This window comes from Macaca nemestrina, chromosome 7, assembly GCF_043159975.1.
Source record: "Macaca nemestrina isolate mMacNem1 chromosome 7, mMacNem.hap1, whole genome shotgun sequence".
NCBI lineage: Eukaryota > Metazoa > Chordata > Mammalia > Primates > Cercopithecidae > Macaca > Macaca nemestrina.
This window is the reverse complement of record NC_092131.1, coordinates 172,623,382-172,641,950: the sequence shown is the minus strand read 5'-3', so window position 1 is coordinate 172,641,950 and position 18,569 is coordinate 172,623,382. Positions and strand designations below refer to the sequence as shown.

Here is an 18,569-nt window from a genome sequence, read left to right as displayed (position 1 = left end):
GCACATGGATGGCGGGGATAGAGTGCGGGTGGAGAGACCAGACGGTGGACAGGGCAGGGGAGGCAGGGACATGTCTGTAGCCGTGGAGATGGGAGGAGAGACAGGACTTGGTGGCCACTTGAATGAACCAAGGGAGGAGTCTGGAAGAGACACCCAGTTTTGTCTCAGATGTGTGGAGCGTGGGATGCTGTTCATTGATCGAGGGAGGAGGAGGAGGAAGAGGTGAGGCATGGGAGGAGGTAACTGAGCTCTGTCATGAATGTCATTTGAAGTTCCCAGGGAGCGCCAGGCCCGCCAGCGCCTTCACTGCTTGAGCCGGCCCTCGAGGTGCCTGTGCTCCCTGGCCCTCTTGGCTCCCACTTTGTAGCTGTCAGCTGCAGTCGGGGACAGCTGCTCAAGGGTCTAGCATGTCTGCGTGTTTACCCAGGGGATTGCTGCATGGCCCATGCCGAGCAGAAGCTGATAGATGACCCTTTGAACAAAACCCGCTACAACAACTTGATCCGCCCAGCCACCAGCTCCTCACAGCTCATCTCCATCGAGACGGAGCTCTCCCTGGCCCAGTGCATCAGTTGGTAGGTGCAGAGGACACGTGTGGCTCAGGCTCAGGTGAAGAGGCAGCTCATGCCCAAGCCCCAGGCAATCAGTGTCCAGAGGAATGAAATGACTAGAGTTGACTTAGACTCACCAATACATGGCGGGGAGTCTGGAGGAGGGTCCATGAAGTTTATAGGTTTCCAATATTTAATGCGGTCATGGTTTTGTTAAAGAAGAAACGAGGGTGAGAGCGGGATCACCACTGGCTAGGCAGCCAATGGGCCTGCATAGACTCTGGTCCACTGAGTCTCCAGCACGACCATAAGCTTCTCCTCCTCATCCTCCCAGTCCCGCCCTACTCTCTCCCCCAGCTTGCTCAGCAGGTGACCTTACCGGCTCCCTACTTGTTGGGGGAAATAAGAACCAGACTGGGAGAACTGATGGGTACAGAGGCTTAGGTATAGGGGCAGGACCCCAGGCAGTGCAGCCCCTACTGTGCCAGGAGGGTGAGGGTCTGGAGAGAGGGCGTGGTTGCTGCAGGCATGGAATGGAGGCGCAGATGGTGGCACTCCCAGGGACCACCGTCAGGGTCTCCATATGTGGATGTATGCAGAGGTGGGTGCTGAGGGAGGAGGTGCAGGGAATTTCTCATCTTCTCTCCACTGCCTCTGAGTTGGAGATGTCAGAGGGAGCCATGGCCCACTGTAAACTAACACAGTGTCCCCACCCACAGGGTTAGAACCCCTCCCCTGGAAGCGGCTCTGAGAGGAGCAGTCACATGTGGAGGTGCAGGGCGCTGTGTCCAGCCAGGGGAAGGAGGACACCAAGGGGGTTGACCCTCCTCTGGCCAGGTGGCTGCCTTCTGACACACCAGCCTCTCTCTAGTATGGTGGCCCCCACACACCCAGCCTCTCAAACCTACAGCCCTCAAGAAGGCTTTGGCCAAATGAATGAACAGCTCCGTCTCCCAGGAGGAAGCACAGCTGAAGGATTCGGAGGGCAGTAGAGTTGTGGATTCTCCGCGCTCTCTCTCCACAGTCAGACCAGAAAGAAGGGGGCTTTCAGCCAGGCTCACCCAGGCTGGGGTCTGAGTGTCACTGTCCAGCTATTGGCTTCTTGCTTAACGGGTGAGCCCAGCTGCTCCTGTACAGCTGCCACTCCAGTGAGGGTGAACCAGCCGGCGAGTGACATGTCTGATAGTTGGGGATACAGGAAAGATTAGGCTGTGGGCTGCTGGGCCAGGAAGGGGTGTTTATTTTCAGGGTTTATCTACTGACTTGACCAGGGAGGGTTATAGGTACAACCAGTTTAAAGATGGAAATTTTGAGAGAGCAGGCAGGGACTTAGTGCTGGGTAAGGCAAGCAGGCTTCTCAAAGCAGCTCTTTTGGGGAGGCCAGAATCATGTACCAATGTCGACAGCACGTTCATCAGCTGCTGGGGGAGTGCCGGACAGGGTTAAAGCACAGGAGAACTTTCTGGATGATAGGAATGTTCTATATCTTTAAAGGAGGTGGGATACATGGGTAATGCATTTGTTGAAATTCATCAACATATATACCAGATCTGTGCATTTCACTGAAGATAAATTATACCTCAAATTAAAAACATTTTTTAAAAGAGAGATGGGCCAGACGCAGTGGCTCATGCCTGTAATCCCAGCACTTTGGGAGGCCGAGGCGGGTAGATCACCTGAGTCAGGAGCTCGTGACCAGCCTGGAAAACATGGTGAAATCCTGTCTCTATTAAAAATACAAAAATTAGCCAGGCATGGTGGCACATGCCTGTAATCCCAGCTACTCGGGAGGCTGAGGCAGGAGAATTGCTTGAACCCAGTAGGCGGAGGTTACAGTGAGCAGAGATCACGCCACTGTACTGGAACCTGGGCAACAGAGCGAGACTCCATCTCAAAAGAAAAAAAAAAACAGACAGATGAAGGTTCTCAACTTTCACTAAAGGCAGAGTAGCTTGTTATAGATTAGCCGCCCCACAAGAGCAGTTAGAGAAACTGGGCAAAAATGTGCCCCCACCACCAAAAACAACTGTTTGAAGGTAATTGGAGACCTCAGTCAGGACTTGAGTGACCAGGCCTAGGAGGTGACCCTGACAGTCTGTAGTGCTTTTCCGACATTTGGTGATTGGTGAACAGTAGAGGGCTAAGAGGTTAAGAAACTGAGTCTGAAGTGGTGGTTAAGAGGCTGGAGAGCCTAGCCGAATGTTTGGCACTCACAGGGCTGAAATGACCTCATGAGAATTTGGGTCCCAGTAAGGAGATGGGACCTTGGTGGGAACCCTGGAAGGGTCACCCCTAGGAGTCCAAATGAATAAAAAATAGACCAGCCGTCACAAAAACTAAAGCCTGCTTTGAACCAGCTTAGTCCCAAACTACATGAAGTTGATCTGCACTTACTCCAATTGTGTGCCATAAAGTCAAAGTCAATACTCTCTGGAGGCAGATAAAAGTTTACTAGCAATGCCATAAGACAAGACAAGACTAAATGAAAAAGAACAAGAAAAAAACTAGTAGAAACATACAAGAAAAAAACCAATAGAAACATACATGTAAGGAAGATAAGGAAGAAAGGTTTTTTTTTTTTTTTTTTTTTTTTTTTTTTTTTTTTTTTTTTTTTTGAGACAGAGTCTCGCTCTGTCACCCAGGCTTGAGTGCAGTGGCATGATGTCAGCTCACTGCAACCTCTGCCTCCCAGGTTCGAGCGATTCTCCTGCCTCAGCCTCCCAAGTAGCTGGGATTACAGGCATGCGCCACCATGCCCGGCTAATTTTTGTATTGGCCAGGCTGATCTGGAACTCCTGACCTCAGGTGGTCCATTCACCTCAGTCTCCCAAATTGCTGGGATTACAGGCATGAACCACTGTGCCTGACCAATATTTTGCCACAATTTAAAATAAGTAATTTTTCTTTTCTTTTTTTTTTTTTTTTTCAGGTTTGGGCTCAGACTATATTCTAAACAGTCACATGGCAGCTGACTCTTCTCCAGGCCTTGCTGCCGGGTTTTACATGTTTATTGTTTTTGCCTTCTTGTCATGTGCTCGGTAGATGGCAGCTTCCAGGTGCTCCTAATGGGCCAGAAAAGAGAGTGAGAAGGCACGGAGGCTGCCAGGTCATCCCCCTCGGGGCCTCACCCTCATCAACTCCCTCAACTGGGTCTCCTGCAACTATTGGGGGGCCACCTCGGCCACCGCTTTGCCCTGAGCTTCCTGCTGCTGCAGCTGGGCAGAGCCTCCTTCTCAGAGGCCAGCTGCTGATAGGCGGCCACGTACTGCTGCAGGGGACCCAGGGAATGGTCTCGCTGCTGCTGCAGACTCTGAGCCTCTTGGCTCTTCAGCTCCACCTGCAGGATGGGCGTCAGGGTAGGCAGCGGCTGGCTTCCAGATTCTGGGCCCATAAACAGGGTGGCAAGGGCACAGTGGGGCTCTGTTATCTGCCCAGGCCCCTGGTACCTGGCCCCTTCCTCCAGGTCTAAGTGACTGCCTCCCTTGCCTAGAGGCCCATGCCTCCCTCCCCAGCCTCAAATCTCACACCCTTCTTCCCACCATTGAAGCTGTACGCCACAGACTGGTGGAAAAGCAGAGGGAGCCAACCACCATCTGCTAAGTTGTGGTGAGGGCGTTCTGTATGATCTCCAGGGTTTGCAACCACCTCCGCCTGCTCCCCCAAAGCTCGGCCTTCCGCCCCAGCTCCCCCAGCCTCTCCTCCAGCTCCTGCAGCCTCACCTCCTGCTTCTGCATCTTCTCCTCCTGCTGCCACAGCCTCGTTTCCTGCTCCCGCATCTTCTCCTCCTGCCTCCGCATCTTCTCCTCCTTCTCCCACATCTTCTCCTCCTGCCTCTGCATCTTCTCCTCCTTCTCCCGCATCTTCTCCTCCTGCCTCCGCATCTTCTCCTCCTGCTCACGTATCTTTTGCTCCTTCTCCCATATCATCTCCTCCTGCTCCCACATCTTCTTCTCCTGCTCCCGCATCATCTCCTCCTGCCTCCGCATCTTCTCCTCCTGCTCCCCTAGCTGCTTCTCTTGCCTCCACATCTTTTCCTCCTGCTCCCACATCTTCTTCTCCTGCTCCCACAGCTTTTCTTCCTGCTCCCGCAGCATATCCTCCTTCTCCCCCAGAATCTCCTCCTGCTCACACATCTTCTCCTCCTGCTCCCACAGCATATCCTCCTTCTCCCCCAGCTTCTCCTCCTGCTCACACATCTTCTCCTCCTGCTCCCGCATCATCTCATCCTGCTCCCGTATTATCTCCTTCTGCTCCCGTATCTTCTCCTCCTGCCTCCATATCTTCTCCTCCTGCTCCCGCCGCTTCTCCTCCTGCTCCCGTATCTTCTCCTCCTGCCTCCATATCTTCTCCTCCTGCTCCCGTAGCTTCTCCTCCTGCCTCCGCATCTTCTCCTCCTGCTCCTGCCTCTTCTTCTCCTGCTCCCATATATTCTCCTGCTTGTGCATCTTATCCTCCTGCTCCCGTATCTTCTCCTCCTGATTGTGCATATTCTCCTTCTGCTCCTGTATCTTCTTCTCCTGCCTCCACATCTCCTGCTCCCGTATATTCTCCTCCTGCTCCTGTATCTTCTGTTCCTGCTCCTGTATTTTCTCCTCCTGCTCACGCATCTTCTCCTCCTGCCCCCAAATCTTCTCCACCTGCTCCCACATCTTCTCTTCCTGCTCCCGCCTCTTCTCCTCCTTCTCCTGTGTCTTCTCCTCCTGCTCATGCATCTTCTCCTCCTGCCTCCAAATCTTCTCCTCCTGCTCCTGCCTCTTCTTCTCCTGCTCTTGTATCTTCTTCTTCTGCTCCTGTATCTTCTCCTCCTGCTCATGCATCTTCTCCTCCTGCTCCCGTATCTTCTCCTCCTGCCTCCACATCTTCTCTTCCTGCTCCTGCCTCTTCTTCTCCTGCTCCCGTATCTTCTCCTCCTGCTTGTGCATCTTCTCCTCCTGCTCCCGTATCATCTCCTCCTGCTCATGTATCTTCTCCTCCTGCTCATGCATCTTCTCCTCCTGCTCCTGTATCTTCTCCTCCTGATTGTGCATCTTCTCCTTCTGCTCCTGTATCTTCTCCTCCTGCTCATGCATCTTCTCCTCCTGCTCCCGTATCTTCTTCTCCTGCCTCCACATCTTCTCCTCCTGCTCTTGCCTCTTCTTCTTCTGCTCTGGTATCTTCTCCTCCTGCTTGTGCAGCTTCTTCTCCTGCTCCCTTATCTTCTCCTCCTGATCATGCATCTTCTCCTCCTGCTCCCGTATCTTCTCCTCTTGCCTCCAAATCTTCTCTTCCTGCTCCTGCCTCCTCTTCTCCTGCTCCCGTATCTTCTCCTCCTGCTCATGCATCTTCTCCTGCCTCCACATCTTCTTCTCCTGCTCCTGACTCTTCTTCTCCTGCTCCCGTATCTTCTCCTCCTGCTCATGTATCTTCTCCTCCTGCTCCTGTATCTTCTCCTCCTGCCTCCACATCTTCTCCTCCTGCTCCCGCCTCTTCTCTTCCTGCTCCCGTATCTTCTCCTCCTGCTCCTTTATCTTCTCCTCCTGCTTCCACATCTCCTTCTCCTGCTCCTGCCTCTTCTCCTCCTGCTCCCGTATCTTCTCCTCCTGCTCTTGCCTCTTTTCCTCCTGCTCCCGTATCTTCTCTTCCTGCTCCTGTATCTTCTCTTCCTGCCTCCACATCTTCTCTTCCTGTTGCTGGTACAAGCGGTTCCACAACTCGTTCTCTTCCACCTGGACTTGGAGCTTCGTGGACACACTCTGCAGCTCCTTACCCAGGTGGTCAGCCTCCTCCTGCAGCTGCTGCTGGAACAGTGAAAGTTGGTTTGAACCTCAGAAGGAAACAGACTCATGGGATAGTCATATAAATGTAATCTGTAAAACAATGGTTTTCACGCATGATCCTTTAAAATATATATTTTTAAGCCCTAACTCTGAGATACTGATTCCCCAGGCAGGGCCCCACTTTGTAGATTTTTAGCACACTCTAGAGGATTCTATGGTGGGACCAGAACAAGGGCCCAAATTTTCCAGCTCTTGACTGGAGCCTCCCCATAGCCTGCATGATCCTAGACCATGGTGCCAGCCGGACGGGGATCCCACAAGCCCCGGGGCTGTAGCTGCTTGCCTGTGGCAGCAGGAGCTTGGCTTTCTCCAGCTTGCTTTCTAGCTCCTTTACATTGAGCTGGATCTCAGACTTCTCAGATTCTACAAGTCGAAGTTTTTCTTGTAGTTCGGCATTTTTCTCCTTCAGCTCATCATCGGTTATGCTACAACCAGAGGCGGTAGATAAAGGAATGAACGAAGAACAGAAAGGACTGCTTTGGTGATCAACCCTCTACTTTCACCCCACAACCACAGAACCGTGGCATTGGATGGGACCCCAGGAATTTAAAGTCCCAGGTGGCAGGCCAGAGAGAAGACATGAGTTGCCTGAGGCTACCGCATGAGTCAGTGGCACAGCCGGCACTAGAGCTTCCCTGTGCACACATGAAAACCTGTATGAGCCTCTCACCATGCTCACCTCTACCCCCCACCTCTCAGCACACCCCGCACGCTAAGAGCCCCAAGACCTCCCATCCCACGATCCCCCATCCTACGTGTTCCTGTACAGTTCCAGACTCAGGGCGTCCCTCTCCTTTGTTAACTCCTCGATGTACTGCAAATAGAGAAAGGTGAAGTCAGGATAGAGCAGGCAGAGGAGCGGCTGGCCGACCAGGAACAACAGCCACCGTGACCACTCCACACACCACTCCCCACTCCCAGTCACACCTCACATGCTCTCAAGGCACTTCCAAGCCCAGGGTCTCCTTTGGTTTTCTTTTTTGTTTTGTTTTGTTTCTTTCTTTCTAACTTTTTCTTTTTCTTCAGGCAGAGTTTGACTCTTGTTGCCCTGACTGGAGTGCAATGGCGCAATCTCAGCTCACCACAACCTCCGCCTCCCGGGTTCAAGCAATTCTCCTGCCTCAGCCTCCCGATTAGCTGGGATTATAGGCATGTGCCACCACACCCGGCTAACTTTGTATTTTTTGTAGAGATGGGGTTTCTCCATGTCCATCAGTCTAGTCTTGAACTCGCAACCTCAGGTGATCCGCCAGCCTCGGCATCCCAAAGTACTGGCATTACAGGCATGAGCCAGAGCACCAGGCCCTCATTTGTTTTTCAAAGAACTCAGTAAAGGTGGAAGGGACAGGGAAAGAGACTGAATTCATGGCTGGCTAGCAGGGGCCCAGAGACATCAGATGGTATTGCTAATGTTCTTACTGTTACTACTACCACTGTTGGAACCTTTACTGACTGCTTCACCAGGCACTGCACTAACAATCCCATTTCATCCTCACAACCTCCATAGAAGACGGTTACCTTTATTACCTCTATCGTATAGATGAAAAACATGGGGTATTAAGGGTTAAGTGCTTGCCTAAGATCACGTAGAGCTGGGATTTCAACACCCAGGTATATCTGATTCTCTAAGCCCATTCTTTCCCTGGGGGTAGGGGCAAAGATAAGAAGGAGGAAATTAATCATTTGTTGACATTTTGAAAGGATGATACGTTCGAATCGTCCAAAACTCAGAAAGTACAGAAGGGAAATATCTCCCCCCAACACTGTTCCTCTCTCCTGAGATGTTTATGATCCTTACAAACATGTTTATTGTATATTCCCATAATACACACACACACACACACACACACACACACACACACACACAGTGGCTCCCTCTCTCAAAACAAATAATAACATACTCAAGCTACTCTTCTGTACCTTTATGGTACCAGTATCCTAACCACCACTTGGGACTTGGCCAAGGCCACAGTCAAATATGGGCAGGGCGGGCACTTGGCCTGTGAGCTCTATGTCCGGTGCTCACTCCCCACGGCGCCCCCCAACTCACCCACAGCAGCCGACTCAGCCCCTGTCAGCCTCTAACCACCACACACAAAAGCAGCAAGAAATGGCCATGCTGTCTTCTGGGCAGGACACTCCATCCTGCAGAAGGGACTTTTAGGCTCACTCCTCCATCTGTGAAGCCGGGCTCCCAGGGGATGGGGCAGGGGTTTGGACTCACCCTGTCAGCCTTCTTCTTCTGTGTAGCGACAGCAGAGAGATCCCACTCTAAATCTCTTGCAAAATTCCATGAATCATGCAGGCGGCCGACCAGATGCCTGCACTCTCCTGGAATGAAAGACATTCAGATGCGGCCCAAAGGACTCCCCATAAAGGCCTGTCAAAGTGCCAGGTTGAAGGATGATGGGGTACCAGATTCCCACCTTGCAACTGCTGGACAGCACGCTCGCTGTAATAGAGTGCCGTCTGAAGCTCAGTTTTCTCACATGTAAGGATTCGTATGGTATGAACCTGGGCCTTTGGGGAAAAAAAAAGCAAGTGCTGAAAGAGAAGCAAAGAAACCTTCTCCAGAGGACAGGAGGGAACTTCACACCCTCCACTCACCTCTAGCTCCCTCCTTAGGGCATCCTGATGTTGGTGGCTTGCCTTCTTTTCCTATAGAAAGAGGAAGACAGAGCTCTTACTAGGGGGAAGCAGAGATGGCACAGCAAGAGACATGCCCCCAGAACGGCACCAGTGCCCCAGGACAGGCCCACCCATGGGACCAGGTTATCAGGAACCCTGTGGGGACGGGGTGGGATCTGGGGGGTGTGCCTTCTTCCCCAGGCTGGGAGTGGGCAAGATGAGACTGGGGCCTCTACTGCTGAGTGCTTCTAAAACCCAGCAGTCATGTCATGATCAAACAAAGAAATCACATCACTTCTTCCAGCTGGGCTCGGTTCTGTTGTTTCTGTGGGGAGAATCAAAGGAAGGTGACTGAGGGTGGCCCCTTCGAGTCTATTCCCCAGGCCAGGAAGCGGTAGGCAGGGGCCAGGGATGGATTTTAAAGGTACAGTTCTCAGACCCAATGGGAACACGAACTGGTAAACTCTCCTCAACTCCCAAAGAAAAAGGACTTGGGTCTTTGTTGGTTTCTGCCCACAGCCACAGAACTCAAAGTATGAAACTAGATTCTCTCGAAAAGACAGTCACAGAAACCTTCAGAGATGGAGTGTGAGAAAAGCCCACCCTTCTGCCAGCCTGTGATTTAGAAAGGTGCCTTCATTCAACAGACATTGACTGAGCACATACGGGCCAGAGACGGTTCTTAACAGCAGGAGAATAGGACGGAAAAGGCAGACAGGAACCCTCGGTCCCGAGGTTTCCATTCTAGTGGGCCTTTAATTCTCGGACTCTCAGAGCTAACAGACACCTCTGATACTCTCTAACTCTACCCCAGGAAACGCAAGCCAAGAAGGAGACTTTACAGTAGGCCGAGGACTAGGGATTAACATAAAAACAACAATGATAAATCTCATTAAAACTTCACCAATGTAGGTAAAACCAAACCACTCCTATTTTACAGATGTGAGAAGAGAGGCCCAAAGAGCTCAAGGAATTTGCCCTCTATCATATCCCCAGCAGATGGAGAGGATTCAAACCCAGAATTCTTAAGCAGTGCCTGGGAGTTCTTCCACAATCTTAACAATTACCCTCCACCACCCCTTGGGCCCTCTGTCCCCAGGAGCCTGGCCAGCCAAGACTCACATCCTCAGGTGAGTGGCAACCTCCAGAAGTGGTTGTCTCAGAGTTAGCACCATTATTTATGTTCTTCTTTTTGGTGTCGCTTGCTCCTGTACCAACACTAGGGTTGGCCTGGGGATGGTAGTCTCTCAACTGTGGAAAGGAAGAGCAGTGATATTCATGAGAACTACAAGCTCCTATAGTCACATCCTGCTTTACAGTTTCTACAAAATACTCTTATGCACCATCTGATTTAATGCCACCAACAACTGTAGGAAGTGTTGTCACAATCACTTAGTGACTGAGAGGGATTGATACCATGGCTGAACAGAAGGCACTAATGGAACTGAAACTCAGTCTTCTGACTCTGAGCTCTGGGATTTTGCCACAAGTCAGCAGCTGCCAGGGACCAAAATCAGAGGCAAAGGCAGAAAAGCAAATATCAGGTAGGCAGGAACTGTACACCGTGTGGTTTAGAGTCATACACCCTCACACGTCTGTTAGTGTGAAGAAGTGCACCAGTACTTCTCAAAATTTATATTAATGTATCTTCATGGCAGAAGGCAGCCTTTCTGTGAAATCTGGGAATTTAACAGAAAGAGGACAACCCAACCCTCGTTTCAGAGAGAAGTCTTGTATATTCTTATAAATTTATGTGACTGTCACCCCTAAGTACATTAATGTTTTGTCTCTCAGTAGACTCAAAGGAAACTGATGCTTCAGAAAGATGCCCCATATTTATCCTGTGGCACTCAAAGTACCCCAGGTGGAGATGAGATGAGGAAGATTCAAGCTGTCAAGTTCAGTTTCCCAAGATCTGTTCCACAGAAGATAGGCAGATCTCACTCCAGCAACCACTGACTGAGGGGCACTCTGGTCCCAGAACAATGGAGAATTCAAATCTGAGGTGGAGAACTCAGAAACAATGTTCGAGTCTCTCTGGAGAGTAGAAGCCTGGGAGAAAATCAAACTAAACCCGTTCTCCCGTTGCCACCCAGAACACCGTCAATGTGTTGAGCTCATGGGGGAGGTGTAGGCTTTTCACACTGTCAACGTCTGTGTTAAGGAAGTAAGGCAGCCTGAAACCTCTCTCTCCTAGGTCCCACAGTCCCCAATCCCCTTCCAGCTGGAAACCTGTGCTACAACCAGAGGAACCAGAAATGGGCAAGAACACTTAGGGGACTGGGTCCTAAGACCAAAGACCGGTCTCGTGGCAGTAATGACAGTTCCTAGAGGGACTGCGACATCACTACATTCCACTCCTCAGTGGAGTGGTGGGGGGGACACATGAGTGCAATGACCAAGCTCCCAGAGATTGGGGAGGGGGTCACAGGGTTGGGACCCAGGTCCTTGGAGATGGAAGCCCAAAGAGCCCAGGGAGGTCAGGCTTTGGGTGGCGGGAGGTGAGGCCCGAGTATGGAGCAGGGAGCCCCGGGAGTCACCTGTCCAAAGTGACCATGGGGCAACTGGTGAGGGCAGGTTCTAGGGCACCAAGGTCCTTGGAGACATGAGCCCAAAGAGCCCAAGGAGGTCGGGTTTGGGGTAGCAGGAGGTAAGGGCAGAGTGTGGCGTGGGAAGCCCTGGGAGTCACGAGCTCAAAGTCACCCTGGGGTGGCTGGTGAGGGCAGGGGCAGGACTCACGAGGGGATTGGGCTGGATCACAAGATTTTGGTGTGGGGAGCCCAGAGGCACTGGGGGGTTCCCAGCCTGGTGTGTCTCAGCAGTGGCAGAGACTCTGGCAGCAGCTTGACTGTCAGAGGGCGCCTGGGGCTGGGTTGTGGTGCCACAACCTGGTGCGTTTTACCTTTTCCTTGGCCTTGGCCAATTTGATCGGTCGGGTTTCTTCGGACATCATGGGATGGGTAGGGCGGTGGGGTTGGGGCCACATCAGCACAATCCAGGCGAGGACAACTATACACCTCCAATCACCTACCAGGTAGCTGTGTGACTGAGCCAGAGGAGGCGTAACCAGGGCCACACTAGAATGCAGAATAGGGGCGTGGCCTTAATGCTTCAAACCTATTGGTCAATGAGAAAGATGCAAGGGAAAGGAGGCGTGGCCAGACAGCAGCCTGTCATGAAGAACCTGTGATGTCACAAGGAAACCGGCCATGTAACCTCTGTCCCTGCGCACTCCAGGAGAGGGGCGGGGCTGGCTTTCACTTTAAAAACTTTAAAACTATTACCTCAATTGAGGTACAAATCCTATTAAAATGGAAATTTTGTAGTGTGCTTGATGATTGATAAAGCAGACTAGATTATCCAACATTCCACTAAGATAAATAATCACAATGATTTCTCTTTTTTGGAAAAACTTTCCTTATTCTCCTACATTATTCTTAAGGGTTTTTTGGTTTTCTAAAAATACAAAACAAAAAAACAAAAAAGAAAACAAGAAACATGTCTAATATCTTTAAAAACATACAGCTTGTGAGCCAGGTGTGGTGGCTCACGCCTGTAATCCCAGCACTTTGGGATGCTGGGGTGGGTGGGTCACCTGAGTTCAGGAGTTCAAGACCAGCTTGGCTAACATGATGAAACCCTGTCTCTATTAAAAATACAAAACTAGCTGGGCATGGTTGCAGGTGTCTGTAATCCCAGCTACTTGGGAGGCTGAGGCAGGAGAATCCCTTGAACCTGGGAGGCGGAGGTTGCAGTGAGCCAAAATCATGCCACTGCACTTCAGCCTGGGCTACAGAACAAGACTCTGTCTCTAAAAACATACACACAGACACACACACACACACACACACACACACACACACACACACACGGAAAGCTTTCCATTTAATAAGCACTCAAAGTTCTTTACAAGTTTAAAACAAATACAGGACCCTCTAAAGTAAGGCTAAATGCTAAGTGATGGGGGAGAGAAAAAGGACATAAATAACTTCTGCTCTCATGAGGTTAATCACTAAATCCTATTTTTCTAGAATCACCTGGCCTCTCTAAGCCCTGAAAATGAAACTGAATTTCTCACTTGATACTTGGCTATGACTTGCAATCATGAAAACCAAGAGTTGTGTTCTGTCACTGTGTAGTGCTTGCTACCTGGGATCAAGGATTGACTTGTTCATGATTTGCTCCATTATCTGTGTGCTGCTTATCCCAGACCAAATTAAGCTTTTTTCTAAAGTTCTACAATTTACAGTTAGTAGATAAGAGTGCTTCTCAAAAATACAGTCTCTGAACCAGGAGCACTTGGGAATGTCTTATAGATGTAAATTCTCAGGCCCCTCCCTAGACTTGATGAATCAGAAACTCTGGAGTAGGGACCAGCAATCCGTGCTGCAATAAGCCCTCCAGGTGTTCAGGAACCGCTGGCATACAGCAGGTAGAAAAATGTGTTTCCTTCTGTAGGTCCAAAGCCAGGGATACTATATGTTCTGTCTCGATACGAAGCAATGACATGCAATTAAAAGACATAAATCTTTTTCCTACTTCCACCGTCCAGCCAATGTGTTTTATTTTTACAAGTTCAAATAGAAAGCGAATGGCAATTAGAGATTTCATCTAAAAAGTATGTTTACAAGTATCAGTTCTCATCCAGCCTGATCTCATCTAGTACCATTTATATCCTCTTATATGTAATATTGTAGAAAAGGATCTTCACAATGTAAGACTCGGGCACACTAGAAGTTCTATGATAAAAGACCAACTAGATCTGAATGTCCAGACTTCCTAGAGAAGAAAAGTGGAATCACTCGATCTCCTGTCCTCGTGATCTGCCCGCCTTGGCCTCCCAAAGTGCTGGGATTACAGGCATGAGCCATGGCGCCTGGCCTTATTTTGTTTCGAGGAGTGCCTTTTGGTAAGGGTGCCCAGGAGGAGGATGACTGTGGAGATGGGCAGGTGCCCTCCCTGCTGTGCAACTGGCTGACGTCCTGGCCCAGGGCTCTCCCCAGGTCTGCCGTGTGCGCCTTTTGCAGTTCCCTTGGCGGTGGGTGAGCCCAGTTCTCTCCACCAGCTGAGGCCCAGGCTGCAGTGGTGCTGGCCAGAGAGAAGGGAGTTAGCGGCCCGGGACCTGCGGCAATCCACAGCAGGAGTCAGAGCCTGACTTTCCCATCTGGGGAGTGAGACGGTGGATCTCGTGGTTTTCAAGGATTCATCCAGCTCTGTTTTCCTGGGCCAAGGGTTTGTCCCAAGACCTGTGGCTGATGCCCTGGGCTCCAGCCTCTCTATCCAAGGGAGCAGGGCTGAGCAGAAGTCGGCCTCCACATGCCTGGCTTTTCATCCCCATCCTGAGCTGCCTGTCTCTGGCTTCCCCATCAGTGCTGGTGCCCCTTGAGGAGAAGCCTCCCAGAGGAAGAGTTGGCCAAAAGGGGTGTTTATGTGTGACTTGGAAGGCAGAAGGAAAGAGATAGCAGTTGCTGTCTGGAGGCGGCCGTGGCTGTCCAGCGTCACTGGCCAGGTCGAGGTCCATTCTGCCTGTACACAGCAAGTCCATCACTGTGACGCGGGTTTTGCAAAAGAAGAAAGATAGATTCACAAGACCGCCAAGTGAGGAGGTGGGAGAACAGCGCTCAAATCCTTATCTCCCTGGAGATAAGGCTGAGGGCTGTTTCTAGGTTAGGGAAGTGTGATGGTCTAAAATGTGGGGGGAGGTGATTGGCAGTGGGGAAAAATGAAGTAACAGGTTTATTTTGTGCAAGTGTTATCAGGCAGCTGGCCAAAATTGGTGGCTCATGCCTGTAATCCCAACACTTTAGGAGGCAAAGGCGGGCAGATCACCTGAGATCAGGAGTGTGAGACCAGCCTGGCCAACATGGTGAAACCCCGTCTCTATTAAAAATACAAAAATTAGTCTGGATACGATGGCTCATGCCTGTAATCCCAGCACTTTGGGAGGCCGAGGCAGGTGAATCAGGAGGTCAGGAGATCGAGACCATCCTGGCTAAAACAGTGAAACCCCATCTCTACTAAAAAAAAAAAAAAAATACAAAAAATTAGCCAGGCATGGTGGTGGGCACCTACAGTCCCAGCTACTCGGGAAGCTGAGGCAGGAGAATGGTGCGAACCCACGAGGCGGAGCTTGCAGTGAGCTAAGATAGCACCACTGCACTCCAGCCTGGGTGACAGAGCAAGACTCTGTCTTAGAAAAAAAAAAAAATACAAAAATTAGCTGGGCGTGGTGGTGTGCACCTGTAATCCCAGCTACTCGGGAGGCTGAGGTGGGAGAAGTGCTTGAACTCAGGCGGCAGAAGTTGCAGTGAGCTGAGATCGCGCCACTGCACTCCAGCCTGGGCGACCGAGCCAGACTGTCCAAAAAAACCCAAAAAGCCTGGGGGTGGTGGCTCATGCCTGTAATCTCAGCACTTTGGGAGGCCGAGGCGGGCTGATCACCTGAGGTTGGGAGGTCGAGACCAGCCTGACCAACATGGAGAAACCCCATCCCTACTAAAAATACAAAATTAGCCAGGCGTGGTGGTGCATGACTGTAATCCCAGCTAGTTGGGAGGCTGAGGCAGGAGAATCGCTTGAACCCAGGAGGCGGAGGTTGCGGTGAGCTGAGTCACACCATTGCACTCCAGCCTGGGCAACAAGAGCCAAACTCCGTCTCAACCAACCAACCAACCGAACGAAAAACAAAACAAAAGAAAAAACACAGTGTAACAAGTAATTATAAAGTCACTGCTCAGGGACCAGCTTGCCCGGCCTTTAGAGGGAAGCTCCCACCCACTGTTCTTCATTTTTATATCTTAAGTACAGGTGTCACCAAACTAGGCCTATGTACCACAGCTGGCACCCAGCCTTTATTTATTTATTTTTTGAGATGGAGTCTCTCTCTGTCCCCCCGGTTGCAGTGGAGTGGCACGATCTCTGCTCACTGCAACCTCTGCTTCCTGGGTTCAAGCAATTCTCCTGACTCAGCCTCTGGAGTAGCTGGGATGACAGGTGCATGCCACCACACCTAGCTAATTTTTGTATTTTTGGTAGAGATGGGCGTTGGCCTCTCAAAGTGCTGGGATTACAGGCATGAGCCATGATGCCTGACCCAGCCTTTTTGAAAATGAAGGTTTTGGCCAGCACGGTGGCTCACGTCTGTAATCCCAGCACTTTGGGAGGCCAAGGCAGGCGGATAACCTGAGGTCAGGAGTTCGAACCCAGCCTGGCCAACAAGATGAAACCCCGTCTCTACCAAAAATACAAAAATTAGCCAGGAGTGATGGCATGCACATGTAATGCCAGCTACTTGGGAGCCTGAGGCAGGAGAATCACTTGAACCCAGGAGGCAGAGGTCGCAGTGAGCCGAGATCACCCGATTGCACTCCATCCAGCCTTGGCAACAAGAGCGAAACTCCATCCCAACAAAATAAAAAATAAAAAATGATGTCCTTTTTTGCATCTCAACCCTTTTTTTTTTTTTTTTTTTTTTTTTTTTTTTTTTTTTTGAGACGGAGTCTCGCTCTGTCACCCAGGCTGGAGTGCAGTGGCCGGATCTCAGCTCACTGCAAGCTCCGCCTCCCGGGTTCACGCCATTCTCCTGCCTCAGCCTCCCGAGTAGCTGGGACTACAGGCGCCTGCCACCTCGCCCGGCTAAGTTTTTGTATTTTTAGTAGAGACGGGGTTTCACTGTGTTACCCAGGATGGTCTCGATCTCCTGACCTCGTGATCCGCCCGTCTCGGCCTCCCAAAGTGCTGGGATTACAGGCTTGAGCCACCGCGCCCGGCCATCTCAACCCTTTTTTATTTTTTTTATTTTGAGACAGGGTCTCACTGTGTTGCCCAGGTTGGAGTGCAGGAGCCTGATGTTAGCTCACTGCAGCCTCGACCTCCCCAGCGCACATGATCCTCCCCCCTCAGCCTTCCAAACAGCTGGGACCACGGGTAGGCACCACCATGCCCGCCTAATTTTTGTATTTTTTGTAGAAATGGGATTATGCCATGTTGCCCAGGCTGATCTTGACTTCAGGGCTCAAGTAATCTCTCTGCCTCCACCTCCCGAAGTGCTGGGATTACAGGCGTGAGCCACCATGCCCAGCCCTGCTTTAAATTAAAGTGTATTTCACTTGATATTAGTACAGCCACTTCGGCGGTTTTTTGCTTACTATTTAAATGTTGTATCTTTGTATCCTTTTACTTTCAATCTGTTCATTTTAATTTAAAATGTTTATCTTGTAGATAGCACATTGATGGATCATATTTTCTTTTTTAATCCTTTCAGCCAGTCGGCTTTTCTTTTTTTGTGAGACAGAGTTTTGCTCGTCACCCAGGCTGGAGTGCAATGGTGCGATCTCAGCTCACTGCAACCTCTGCCTCCTGGGTTCAAGCGATTCCACAGCCTCAGCCTCCTGAGTAGTTGGGATTACAGGCGCCTGAAACCATGCCTGGCTAATTTTCGTATTTTTAATAGAGACGGGGGTTTCTTCATGTTGCTCAGGCTGGTCTTGAACTCCTGAACTCAGGTGATCCACCACCTCAGCCTCCCAAAGTGCTGAGATTACAGGCGTAAGCCACCGCACCTGGCCAAAGTGAATTTTTTTTTCTCAGAAAATCTATTCCATTCTTTTTCCAGAAACCAAGTTTGTACAACTAAAATAAATATTTATACTCTACTTTTTTTGTTCTGAGGTCTTAATGAGTTTTAATAGAATTTCATCTTTACATGTTTAGAAAAATTAGAAAATACAGATAAACCATAACTAAGTAAATAATAACATCTTTTCCTTCTGTTCAAAGTTCATTACTATTAGCCGAGTGCAGTGGCTCACACTTGTAATCCCAGCATTTTGGGAGACAGAGGCGACGGATCACTTTAGCCTAGGAGTTCGACACCAGCCTGGGCAACATGGCAAACCCCGGTCTCTACAAAAAATACAAAAATTAGCTAGGCGTGGTTGCTTGTGCCTGCAGTCCTAGCTACTGGCAAGGCTGCGGTTGAGAACCACGTGAACCCGGTAAGTCAAGGCTGCAGTGGTGCAGCCTCTGTCCCCTAGGCTGGAGTGCAGTGGTGCAATCTCGGCTCACTGCAATCTCCGCCTCCCAGGTTCAAGCAATCCTCCTGCCTCAGCCTCCCAAGTAGCCGGGATTACAGGCACGCACCACCACACCTGGCTAATTTTTGTATTTTTAGTAGAAAGGAGGTCTCACCATGTTGGCCAGGCTGATCTTGAACTCCTGACCTCAAATAATCCACCTGCCTCGGCCTCCCAAAGTGCTGGGATTACAGGCGGGACCACCATGCCCTTTTTCCTTCTTAGAGGCAGGATGTCACTCTGTCGCCCAGGCTGGAGTGCAGTGGCATGATCTCAGCTCACTGTAGCATTGACCTCCCAGGCTGAGGCGATTCTCCTGCCTCAGCCTCCCGAGCAGCTGGGATCACAGGTGTGCACTACCACACCTGGCTAATTGTTAATTTTTTTTTGGAGATGGGGTCTTGCTATGTTGCCCAGTCTGGCAACATGGGATCCTCCAACTCCTGGCTTTGAGGGATCCTCCCACTTCGGCCTCCCAAAGCCCTGAAAATTACAGACGT

At 50.6% G+C, this 18,569-nt stretch overlaps 2 protein-coding genes across 9 annotated transcripts in view; one reads left to right on the top strand and one right to left on the bottom strand.

Annotated features, from left to right (window-relative positions):
• Positions 1–11,904, top strand: part of LOC105470213 (E3 ubiquitin-protein ligase HERC2-like) — a 147,341-nt gene extending 135,437 nt beyond the window's left edge. For 4 of the 7 annotated variants that reach the window (XM_071067268.1, XM_071067267.1, XM_071067269.1 and 1 more), the window contains 2 exons: positions 9,936–10,125; positions 10,793–11,904. In XM_071067268.1, the coding sequence (XP_070923369.1) occupies positions 9,936–10,125; positions 10,793–10,954 (352 nt within the window). In that variant the 3' untranslated portion in view covers positions 10,955–11,904. Of the gene's footprint in view, positions 1–427; positions 576–3,480; positions 3,571–9,935; positions 10,540–10,789 lie in introns of those variants that run through there. The other 3 variants (XR_011606242.1, XR_011606243.1, XM_071067271.1) reach the window with 3 other exon arrangements.
• On the bottom strand, positions 2,891–12,011 carry LOC139355499 (golgin subfamily A member 6-like protein 26). Of its 2 annotated transcripts, XM_071067263.1 has the most exons (10): positions 11,898–12,011; positions 10,118–10,246; positions 9,291–9,320; positions 8,975–9,025; positions 8,794–8,887; positions 8,592–8,698; positions 7,123–7,181; positions 6,651–6,792; positions 4,271–6,325; positions 2,891–3,613 (listed from the first exon to the last, which is right to left on the bottom strand). In XM_071067263.1, exons 1-10 carry the CDS (start codon positions 11,979–11,981, stop codon positions 3,551–3,553), a joined length of 2,814 nt encoding a protein of 937 aa, XP_070923364.1. In that variant the 5' UTR covers positions 11,982–12,011; the 3' UTR covers positions 2,891–3,550. The 2 variants fall into 2 exon arrangements, with proteins under 2 accessions (XP_070923364.1, XP_070923365.1); XM_071067264.1 differs by lacking the exon at positions 9,291–9,320 and having other exon boundaries at positions 2,893–3,613.
• Positions 12,012–18,569: the final 6,558 nt, after the last annotated feature.

Coding starts and splice junctions, on each gene's coding strand:
- LOC139355499 (XM_071067263.1), bottom strand. CDS start 11,981: ATGTGGCCCCAACCCCACCGCCCTACCCATCCCATGATGTCCGAAGAA. Junction 7,182..8,591: donor AGAAGAAGAAGGCTGACAGG/GTGAGTCCAAAC, acceptor CTCTATTTGCAG/TACATCGAGGAGTTAACAAA. Junction 6,793..7,122: donor CTGGAACTGTACAGGAACAC/GTAGGATGGGGG, acceptor CTCTGGTTGTAG/CATAACCGATGATGAGCTGA.